The sequence below is a fragment of the Danio rerio genome, chromosome 25 (assembly GCF_052040795.2).
Source record: "Danio rerio strain M-AB ecotype USA chromosome 25, GRCz13ab, whole genome shotgun sequence".
Taxonomy (NCBI): Eukaryota; Metazoa; Chordata; class Actinopteri; order Cypriniformes; family Danionidae; genus Danio; species Danio rerio.
The window spans coordinates 34,327,213-34,339,302 of NC_141045.1; the positions used below are offsets into that span (position 1 = coordinate 34,327,213).

A 12,090-nucleotide genomic window follows, 5' to 3' on the forward strand; every position below is an offset into this window, starting at 1 on the left:
CGTAAGCATATGGCTTTCCTTGTAACCTCACAGAAACTGAAAACACGTTTTGTTTGTACTTACACTTGATGTGAAAGTGCTTAACGGAAGCAAATGCGACGTTTATAGTTTTTAAACTCTTTCAACTGCAAGATCAAGAAAAAACTAGTGAATTTATGCCTGGAAGCCAATCTTTTTTTCTCTGTGCATAACATGTATGTTAGGATGTTAAAGGCCCTTTCACACTGAGCGCAATGTGATTAAAGGAAAAGTTTCTGCACAATAGGTGGCGCTCCTGACTCTACACTACAAGTGCAAATGTAATCATGCTTGTGACTTTAATGAAATATTAAGCCTCTGTTCCCATTTTCCCTGCTATTCCCTGCCACAGAACTTCAGTTTTTGTAGTCTATTAAAAAAAGTAGCTGTTCATAGATAATATTAACAATAACTTGACATCCATGAAGATTTTCTTCAGCTTTCTCTCTTTAAGCACCCTAAAATTAGCCTTTTTGCGCACATGATCTAAAGCTCATATTTAATCGGATGACCCATTTCATCATGGAAGAAGATGGAGGGGGAAAAGCCTCAGTTTTATACGCTGCCATTGATCACAGCCAGTGTGAATGGCTTCATAGGGATCTATAGTTTTAATTCAAGAGTGTCTTCATGTTGTGCCGCTTAACTGCATTCAGTGTGAAAGGGTCGTAAAGAGAGGGTTCACCCAAAAATAACAATGAATTCCCCATGGACTCGCCCAGTGCTTAATTTGAGCTGGATCTTGCCGGATCCTGTTCTGGAAAATGTTAGATATTCGTGTTTTGCATTCCGGTATTTGTTTTGATTGATTCGGCATTAACTTTTGCATGGTGAATACCTGCATGTGTGTGTGTGTGTGTGTGTGTGTGTTAGAGAGAGAGAATGAGTCCGAGTGAAAAACACCAAGCAAAGCTGTGTGGATTGTGTACACACACAGATAGGGCCCTATCATACACCCGGCGCAATGCGGCACGGCGCAATAGTTGTTTGCTGGTTTCAGCTTGGCGCAAGAGTCGTTTTGACGTTTTGCGCCACGCTGTTTAAATAGCAAATGCATTTGCGCTCATATGTGCGCCCATAAGCGTTCTGGTCTAAAAAAGGAGGTGCGTTGAGTAAACTATAATAGACTGTTCAATAGACCAAATCAAAGCAGGTCTATAGTCCAGCACAGAGCGCGTCAGTTGTGCGCCTCGCTTACACACTGCTTAATACACACAGGGTGTACAGCAATACGCAAATATCTTTACAAATGAAACAGAATTAAAGGATTTATGTAGGATATAAATATAAAATATTAAAATATTACAAAACATATTATTTTTCAGCCTTCATAAATATGAAAAACCATACTTTCATGACTTCTTTATCTCAGGGGCTTTTTCAATTTATTCATAACAATTTGCTTTTGTATAATGTGATTATTATTAGCAGTATTATTTATTATATGCATATTTATATTTGTTTTATTAAAAACAAGCTTAGATTTGCCCACCTGTCAGGTTTTAGATCATATGGGGCACAGCATGTGTATTTGGATATAACTAGTTGTTTGAGCACACTTGGTTATTATTGTTCATTTATTGGTTTGCTGGAAATTAAAACTGAATTTAGAAATAGTTTTGAAACAAATATTTGCGCTTAACAAACTAAATTAATTATGTAGGCTAATGGATGTCTGTGTGTACAACACATTTCCCTATCCACAAGAGTGAAAGTGAAATCTCATTCTGGCGCTGTAGATGGTCTGTTTAACTGTTTTATTGCTAGTGAAGCGTTCAGTTTTTCCGTCATGTAAATAGCAAATGCGCTATGGCCTGACACAACTGACTCTTAAATGGAATGGGAGTTGAGACTCTGATTGGTTTATTCTCAAAACACACCTATAACTCATTAAGAGAACAAGCTCAACCTTGTTAGACCATGCGCCACGGCGCAAAGCGGATTTTTCCATCCTTAAAATAGCAAAAGTGGATTCCGACACGCCCTTAATGCGTTTACGCCCTGCATTTTGCACTTTGCGCCTGGATCGTCAAAATAGAGCCCATAAGAATAGTCACTTTTGACCAATTAGCTTACTTACAATTACAATCACTCTCACTGGTTGGTGATTATTGTTTCGTGTGCAGTGAGCAGTGAAAATAAATAATGCCGTAGTGGGCTACCTAAATAATATTTGTATTTTCAAAATGCGAGAGGCTGTTAATCATATATAATTTTTAAAACCACGAGTAAATCTGATAATGAGCCTGATCAAGAGAAGATGAAACTGCGCCCTTGGATCAGGATAGCGGAAGACAGAAGCAAAACGATCTCAAGTCATAAACAGAAGAGGCAACTGTGGGCTCTTCTTGAAGATTACAGAGTGAGTAATTTTCGCTTGGCATAATGTCAGTGGTAGTGAACTGAATAGTGATATTTCATGCGATTTATGTTTGTAGGCTACATGTTTGCTTTTGTTTGTTTGTTCATCCATGGTCGACCCATAACGTTATATTGCACAAAATAATTCAAGACCGTTCAGAAATGTTGTGCTTTTTTTTTGGGGAGCTATAACCGCTTAGTTATGTCATGTTCTTGAAAAACTGAAATTGTGTGGAGGACGTCGGCGAACGAAATTTTATTTCCTGCTTTGACCCGGAAATTATTCATTTACAAATTAAGCACTGTACTCACCATCAAGTGGTTTCAAACCTTCATGAGTATGTTCAACAAAATAATATATTTTGTAGAATGTTAGTAACATTCTACATAATATATATTATTTTGCATTCGACAGGAAACTGGAACCACTTTACGATGACAGAATTTTTATTTTAGGGTGAACTGTCCTTTTTAAGATGCGTTTGCTAAACGTTCTTGAATATGTAAGCCAACCAAAATATATAACTGGCTTGCAAACACCACACAGATAATTCTGACAGATCTAGTTATACTATAGTGAGCTTTGGAATGTTTCCTTATTGGTGCTCTAGTTTAGTCATGTTTACAATACGACAAGTGGAGAAACACAACATACCATTAGTTAACTGTAATACCACATGGCGAGAGTGACGTTCCTATTGAGGGGCTCTAAAAACGCAACTCCTTAAACTATCAACACATTTAGCTTCTGTATTGTTGTAGTTGCGAAAATTCTAATTTGGCCATATCTTTGCTTTCCCCTCCCCTGTTTTAAACCAGTCCGCAGCTTTTCCCCCTTAGAAATTCCCTCCCAGAAACCCTGTTTTTGTTCCCTCCCTCTGTTGTGAATGGAGAGGGTCTACATTGGATCGTCGTAGTTGTAGGTCGGTGCGGCCGAGTACTGCTGGCCCTGCATGGCCCCCTGTGCCGCCCCCATGGCCGCCTGCTGCGCCGCCTGCTGGACGTGAGGGTTCTTCCAGGCACCGGATGTCCACTCCTCCTGAGCCTTGCTCATGCTGCCCCCACTGCCACGGTAGAAATTGTGGACCTGAGACAGAAATAAACATTTAAGTTATGTTTCACCGCCAGCAGGTAAACGTATGTAAAATAAACATACAGTTGAAGTCAGAATTATTCGCCCCCTGTATGTTTTTTTCCCCATTTTCGAGAGGGGTCTGGCTGCAGACCTGGTGCAGTGCAATCTGGGCTGCATCCAATGCTTTTTAATGGGCTCACCTAACCCAACCCCTAACCCAACCCGTCACAGTGACATCACTAGCTCCATTTGAGTGCAGTGTCTGACATTGTATCTCTGAATGATGCAGTCTGAGCTTGCATCATAAAGGCTGCATCCAGATACTGTTACCATTTTCTGTTTAACGGAGAGATTTTCTCAGCACATTTCTAAACATAATAGTTTTAATAACTCATCTCTAATAACTGATTTATTTTATCTTTGTCATGATGACAGTAAATAATATTTGACTAGATATTTTCAAGACACTTCTATACAGCTTAAAGTGACATTTAAAGGCTTAACAAGCTTAATTAGGTTAACTAGGCAGGTTAGGGTAATTAGACAAGTTATTGTATAACAATTAGGGATGTAACAATATTGTAAATACCGTCATACCGCAATGATAATTTTTTTCAATATTACCGTAGGCACATCACTCAATAAATCATATCTCTCTGTCCCAGAAACCTCAGTCCCAAATGAGAGGGTTTTTTTTTTTTCTGTTGCAGGGGACATGCCCAGAGATCCCAGCTTTTACCAGATTATAGTTCTATGATAATTTTCCTTAAAAAACCCATCTCTATCTAAGTGAGTGAGTGATTAAATGTTGAATGTGATGAGTTTTCAACAATACTAAATTGAAACTTTATTTTTCTATATGGTTTAATAGTTTTTTGTTATTAAAATTGAAAAATTGAAGTTCCTGTTTCGAAACTTACAGATAGATGGCTAATTTGTATGCCATTGATTCAGTGCTAAGGTAAATAAACACTTTTGGCACTTTTTTTCGAGTCTTTTCATTAGCTTTGTTTTTCCTGTAAATTATTCAATAAATACCGCACCGTGCCATTCATACTGAGGTATTACCGTACCATGAAATTCTGATACCGTTACATTCCTAATAACGATGGTTCGTTCTTTAGACTAACAGAAAAAAACATTTGCTTAAAGGGGCTAATAATTTTGACCTTAAAATGGTGTTTAAAAATTTAAGCCTGCTTTTATTCTAGCCGAAAAAAAACAAATAAGACTTTCTCAAGAAGAAAAAATATTATAGGAAATACTGTGAAAGTTTCCTTGCTCTGTGAAACTTCATTTGGAAAATGTATGAAAAAGAGGAAAATTCACAAGAGGGCAGATCATTTTGACTTTAGCTGTATATAAACCTGCATAATCCAGTGATACAAATATCCAAATGTACACTCACAAATGTAAAAACTAATCTCCATGAACCATTTATACATGCACATATTTACAAGTCCCAATCATTAATGGAAATCAAAAAAAGAAAGAAACAGAAAAAATGTGATTAATAGAACACTGTGTATTTTCTGTGTACAGTAAACCTTAATAAAAAAAAGGTTATTACACAGTATATTTTTAGGGAATCTCATGAGATGTGTGTATATTCAGAGAAGTAATAATGAAGGAACACCAACTGGTACCTTAGTGAGGGCGATGAAGGAGAGCACGGCCACGGCAGTGAACATTATAGTTGGAATCAGCATAACAACAGCAGAGCCGATATTAGTGCTGAAAAAAGTGATGGTGGCCAACCAGCCACTGTAGGAGAAACAGAAACAAGACATATTCTCCTCATTAGAGAGTGCACTACAGGAAAACACTGTACAAAAGCAGAATATAACAAAATCTCATATTCTCCGAACACATGTGCTCTGTAGGGCTTAGGGCCCTTCATCCACCCGGCGCAATGTGGCGCAAGCCGCGACGCAATTGTTGTTTGCTAGTTTCAGCTTGGTGCAAGAGTTACTTTGACGTTTTGCGCCACGCTGTTTAAATAGCAAATGCATTTGCGCTCATATGTGCGCCCATAGGCGTTCTGGTCTAAAAAAGAAAGGTGTTTTGAGGAGCATTGCTGGTGTGTTGCTATTTTGAGAAACTATAATAGTCTGTTCTATAGACCAGAACCAAGCTGGTGTATTGTTCAGCGCAGCGTGCGTTAGTTGTGCGCCTCGCTTACGCACTGCTTAATACACACAAGATGTAGAGCAATACGCAAATATCTTTACATATGAAAAATAATTAAAGTATTAAGGATATATATATATATATATATATATATATATATATATATATATATATATATATATATATATACAGTTGAAGTCAGAATTATTAGCACCACTTTGAATTTAATTTTCTTTTTTAAATATTTCCCAAATTATGCTAAACAAAGCAGGGGAATTTTCACAGTATGTCTGATAATATTTTTTCTTCTGGAGAAAGTCTTAATTGTTTTATTTCGGCTAAAATAAAAGCAGTTTAAAATATTTTAAACACCATTTTAAGGACAAAATTATTAGCCCCTTCAGGCAATTTTTTTTTCTCGATAATCTACAGAACAAACTATCGTTATACAATAACTTGCCTAATTACCCTAACCTGCCTAGTTAACCTAATTAACCTAGTTAAGCCTTTAAATGTCACTTTAAGCTGTATAGAAGTGTCTTGAAAAATATCCAGTAAAATATTATTTACTGTCATTTTGGCAAAGATAAAATAAATCAGTTATTAGAAATAAGTTAAAAAAACTATTATGTTTAGAAATGTGTTGAAGAAATCTTCCCTCCGTTAATCAGAAAACAGGGAAAAAATAAAAAGGGGGGGCGAATAATTCAGGGGGGCTAATAATTCTGACTTCAACTGTATATATATGGGATATAAATAATTAAAATATTACAAAACATATCATTTTCTAGCCTACATAAATATAAAAACCACTGCTTTCATGCCTTCTTCATCTCGGGAGGCTTTTTCAGTTCATTCAATTTGAAGTTTATTCACGAAAACTTGCTTTTGTGTAATGTTATTATTATTAGTTATGTTATCATTAATTATTATATCCATATTTATATTTGTTTTATTGAAAACAAGCTTAGATTTGTCCACCTGTCAGGTTTTAGATCATATGAGGCACAGCATGTGTATTAGGATATAACTAATGGATACTAACTAATAAAACTAGTTGTTTGAGCAAACTTCGTTAATATTGTTCATTTATTTGTTTTCTGGAAATTAGAACTGAATTTAGAAATAGTTTTGAAACAAATATTTGCGCTTAACAAATTAAATTAATTATGTATAGGCTAATAGATGTCTGTGTGTACAAGGTTTTCATATCCACGAGAGCGAAAGTGAAAGTAGATAATGAGGAGGCTCATTTCTCATTCTGGCGCTGCAGATACTCTGTTTTATTGCTAGTGAAGCGTTCAGTTTTTCTACTTACAAAGTCGCCATGTAAATAACAAATGCACCATGGCGCGACACAACTGACTCTTAAAGGGAATGGGAGATGAGACTCTGATTGGTTCATTCTCAAAACACACCTATAACTCATTAAGAAAATAAGCTCAAGCATTTAGACCCTGCACCACGGCGCAAAGCGGATTTTTCCATCCTTAAAATAGCAAAAGTGGATTCTGATACGCCGTTAATGCCTTTGCGCCCTGCACTTTTCACTTTGCGCATTGATCGTCAAAATAGAGCCCTTAATGTTAGGCATGTCACAATAATCAATATATTGACTTAATGGGCATTACATGACTTCAATTATTTTTAGAGTTTTTATATATATATTTACAAATACACAAACAACATTAAAGCCATTTTGCAAGCACATTTACATTCTACCTTACTGCTGTCATAGTTTTTATTAAATATTTACTTACAGGAAACCTATTAGGCCCCTTATTTTACAAGATGTCAAATAAGTCTCTGATGTAACTAGAGTGTATACCTGAAGTTTTAGCTTAAAACACCCCACAAATAATGCTTTATAACTTTATAACTGGGCGACGCAGTGGCACAGTGGGTAGCACGTTCGCCTCACAGCAAGAAGGTCGCTGGTTCGATATTTGGCTCAGTTGGCATTTCTGTGTGGAGTTTGCATGTTCTCCCTGCATTCGCGTGGGTTTCCTCCGGGTACTCTGGTTTCCCCCACAGTTCAAAGACATGCGGTACAGGTGACTTTGGTAGGCTTAATTGTCCGTAGTGTATGAGTGTATGTGTGGATGTTTCCCAGAGATGGGTTGCGGCTGGAAGGGCATCCGCTGCGTAAAAACTTGCTGGATAAGTTGGCGGTTCATTCCGCTGTGGCAACCCCAGATTAATAAAGGGACTAAGCTGACAAGAAAATTAATGAATGAATTAACTTTATAACTGCTCCTTTTAGGCTTTGATCCTAATTTTGCCGTTTTGGTGACTGTTGCTTTAAATTCAGATTAAATTGTGCTGTTTTCGAAAGAGGGCGGAGCTACAAATGCCTATGTGTCGGGACCAAGCGACAACCTCCCACTTTCCTTCGTGAAGCCAATACAGAAGTAACTAAAACTGCAATTTATTGACTCGCCTTTTGTGGGCTCCATACTCCAGATATTCACTGACTGCAATGCTAAATTGGCAAATTTTACAGCTGATGAAAAACATATGTTTACAGCTGGGTACAAAAGATGGTTTTGGAGCATATAGCTAATATTATCATCATGACATCATGACAACTATCATCTATTATCATCATGACAACTGTGAGGGAGTGAATTTTTTGTGACTTATCCGTTTAGTTTATATTAAGCTTTATTAAGTCTGCATAATTAAGGGCGGGGCCACTTGAGTGACAGCTAGGTCACTTCACCTCAGCTGATTCCGGCTGATTAGCTGCTGAAGTTGGCATATATATTGCATTTTTGGAATTGTAAATATATTTTGGAAATATATATATATATAGACATATATTTTGCCTTTTGTAATTATGTCCTACAATGCACTTAATTGTGCTCACAAACCAATTAAGTGGCCTCCATTTCCCAGGTGAGTGAAATTATACTTAAATACCATCTCAATAAATGTATTTGTTATATTTAAGATCATTTATCATTTGTAATTTTCTTTAGAGCTGTAATGCACTCCAGAATCTGCCAGACTGATTAGCTGTAGGCTCTAGAACAGTCATCTGAAACATTGTCAAACAGTGTTCTCCCTGGATTACATAAATATTCCTGCATTTACTAACCCAGACTATGGGCCCTATCATACACCCGGCGCAATGTGGCGCAAGGCGCGGCGCAATAGTCTTTTGGTAGTTTCAGCTTGGCGCAAGAGTCGTTTTGAGGCGTTGCGCTACGCTGTTTAAATAGCAAATGCATAAGGCTAACCGCTGGCGCATCGCTATTTTGAGAAACTAAAATAGATTTTTTCATTAGACCCAAACAAACCCGGTCTAAACTCCTCGCTTCGCTTGGGCACTGCTTAATACGCACAAGAAAGCAATAGGCAAATATCTTTACATATGAAAAAAATTAAATATTAAGGAAATATATAGGATATAATAAGAATAGATATAGTTATATTACAAAACATTATTTTCTAGCCTACATAAATATGAAAAATCACTGCTTTTATGTCTTCTTCATCTCGGGAGGCTTTTTCAGTTCATTCATAACAATTTGCTTTTGTATAATGTTATTATTATTAGCAGTATTATTTATTATATCCATATTTATATTTGTTTTATTAAAAACAAGCTTAGATTTGTCCACCTGTCAGGTTTTAGACCATATGGGGCTCTGCATGTGTTTTAGGATATAACTCAGCTTTTTTAGCACACTTTGTTATTATTGTTCATTTATTCGTTTGCTGGAAATTAAAACTGAATTTGGAAATAGTTTTGAAACGAATATTTGCGCTTAACAAACGAAATTATTTATTTATAGACTAATCTATGTCTGTGCGAAAAGGTTTCCCTATCAAAGAGCGAATGTGAAAGTAGATCCATTATCTCTCATTCTCACACAGTAGATGCTCTGTTTAACAGTTTTCTGTTAAAAAACTGTCAACTGTTAACTGTTTGCTTGTGAAATGCTCATTTTTTCCACTTAGACTTACTTTGCGTCCTGTAAATAGCGAATGCGCTCTTGGCGCGACGCAGCTGGCTCTTAAAGGGAATGGGAGATGAGACTCTAATTGGTTTATTCTTAAAACACACCTATAACTCATTAAGAAAATAAACTCAACCCTTTTAGACCATGCGCCACGGCGCAAAGCGGATTTTCCCATCCTTAAATAAGCAAAAATGTGTTCTGTCACGCTCTGAAAGCGTTTGCGCCCTGCGTCTTGTGCTCTGCGCATGGACCGTCAAAATAGAGCCCTATATGTGAAGTGTTTGGAAGTAATTTGCATTTTCCTCCTGTAGAAAAGCATCATAAAAACAATTCTGGCTCAATGTATTTCAACAGTGTTTTTAAAAGTCTAAACACTTTATTGATATAGTGTACAACCAAACACATGTGGTCAGAACACAAATGATTCGCAGGTAATGAAGTAGTAAGCGTTTCTCTCAAAGAAAAGCCTGTCTAAGCAAAATGCTTGCAGCCATCTGTAGCTCCGCTCACGATCGGCCTCTTTTCCCTGGTTTGGTAACTAAGTCTAAATAACCTTAAGAATGACAAGTATGTGTCCCTTAAAGTATTTGCTGATATCTGCAATAGTTATAATCATTATATAAACAGTGGCATAAACTGATATCAAAATGACTTACAGCAGCTTTGAGTTATGGTTCACTGGCAAAATCATATGCATGAATTTTTCCTTATTTTCTTTATGAATTTTGGGGGGTTTTGGCAGACAATTGTTGGCAAACTAAATAATAAAAGTTGTGGCTGATATTTAAAGCTATAACCAAAAAGTTGTTCTATAATATTTTCTCTAAAAACATTTGTCAATCACAAAATGACAATAGTATGACTTATTGCTATGATTTCTCATACTTAATATTTCTCAAATCTTGTTCAAGATACTTTGATTTCACCAAATATGGAAAAAACAAACACGATCTATTAACACAGGCTACGTTCACACTGCGAGGCTTAGTGCTCAAATCGGACTTTTTCTCAGATCTGATTTTTTTTTTTTGCATGGCTGTTCACACTGCTCTTATAAATGTGGCCAATATCAGATTTGCTGTGTGAACAGATCCTGACCCTAAACTGACCTGCATGCGCAAAAGTGCATTAAGGAGAGCACAGAAATGTCTAATTATGCACACGTGTGTGCTGTATGAGTAAGCACGTTGTTAGATTATGCTTACATCATTATTACTCTTTTCACAGACAACCGTGTTGTAATTCATGAACTGTGAATGATTGTTCTGCTACTACAAGTGTGTATTTCGGCATTTGAGACCTTAAATAAGTCTCCTGTGATAAAAAAAAAAACTGATCATTTGTGATTTATGACAAGCGCTGTTTGTGGCGCTCTGATCACCGGTGTTGTGAACTCATCAAGGGTTTATGAGCTGAATGTTACTGAACTGTGAAGGCGGAGTTGGTTTATCTCCGCTTGCAGAGTTATTTAATTTTATTTCATTATAAACAGCAGACACGTGCAGAAGGGCTGTTTGGGTGCTCGAGCACCTGCTTTTTTTTTCTCGGAGAGAAAGTTTTTCCTCATTTGCACCTAGGGTTGTAACAATATACCGGTATGACGGTCTACCACGATTTGAACGTGCACGATTATCATACCATGAACAATTGCATATCAACAGTTTTAACCCTTAAAGACCGAGACAGCCGCCCGCGGCTAAAAATAAGTATTGCTCTTAAATGTTTAATAACTTTTGATCCGCTGATCCGATTCATACAATTCAAAGATTGGCATAAAGAAGAGAATCTCAAATCAAAATTTGACAACGCTGATTTGACAAAGAAACGCTCGTCACTGTGTCTCCGGACAAACCAGACATGATAAATTGATGCATTGTCCCTCCTCCATGCCCAGATTCAAACTCGCTATATCACAACCAATAAGCATAGGTTTCGCTTTTGTTTGTGGACCAACAATAAGCTTTTTGAACAACACAGAATGAGAGATAGGCATACATTTATGCGCGGCTAAATAAAACGCAAAAAAAAAGTTTTGCATGAAATAATTCTCATACTAAGTACTTTTGCATGCACAGCAGCACAGAAACATGAAAAAACAGTGACACAGCAAAGACGAACTGCTGCTCTTGCTGTTTTCAAAAGACGCAAATGAAGGTGCAGCTGTTTGTTTTCATTGTAGACAACCATATCCAAATCCATATCCACAGACAACCATATCCATGCTGGCACATAAAACCTAAGGATGTTCCATATTGAATCTAGTTTCGTTATGTAACTATTTAGAGTATAGTAAATATTTATATCTATTTACTGAGGATTTGCACCATGTTTATTTGGACTTTATTTGGACTTTGACACATTATTTATTATTTTCTTATTTTTTTATTTGTTCATTGTAGGTGGTGTTGTTTATAGTAACTAAAAATATATTATTTGGAAAAAGTCAAATTTGCTTCACTGTTCTATTATTTTGTAACATTTGTAACATACCGTATACCGCGAAACCGTCAAACCGTGGTATTGTTTTAGACGATTATC

The 12,090-nt window shown here is 36.6% G+C and overlaps 1 protein-coding gene across 2 annotated transcripts in view; it reads right to left on the reverse strand.

The window, feature by feature from the left end:
• Nucleotides 1-1,373: 1,373 nt before the first annotated feature.
• scamp5a (secretory carrier membrane protein 5a) overlaps nt 1,374-12,090 on the reverse strand; it is a 31,555-nt gene continuing 20,838 nt past the window's right edge. The window contains exons 6-7 of one of the 2 annotated variants that reach the window (XM_087310368.1): nt 5,101-5,218; nt 1,374-3,466 (exon numbers count right to left, since the gene is read on the reverse strand). In XM_087310368.1, the coding sequence (XP_087166494.1) occupies nt 3,278-3,466; nt 5,101-5,218 (307 nt within the window). In that variant the 3' untranslated portion in view covers nt 1,374-3,277. The remainder of the gene's footprint in view (nt 3,467-5,100; nt 5,219-12,090) is intronic. The other variant, NM_205547.1, reaches the window with a different exon arrangement.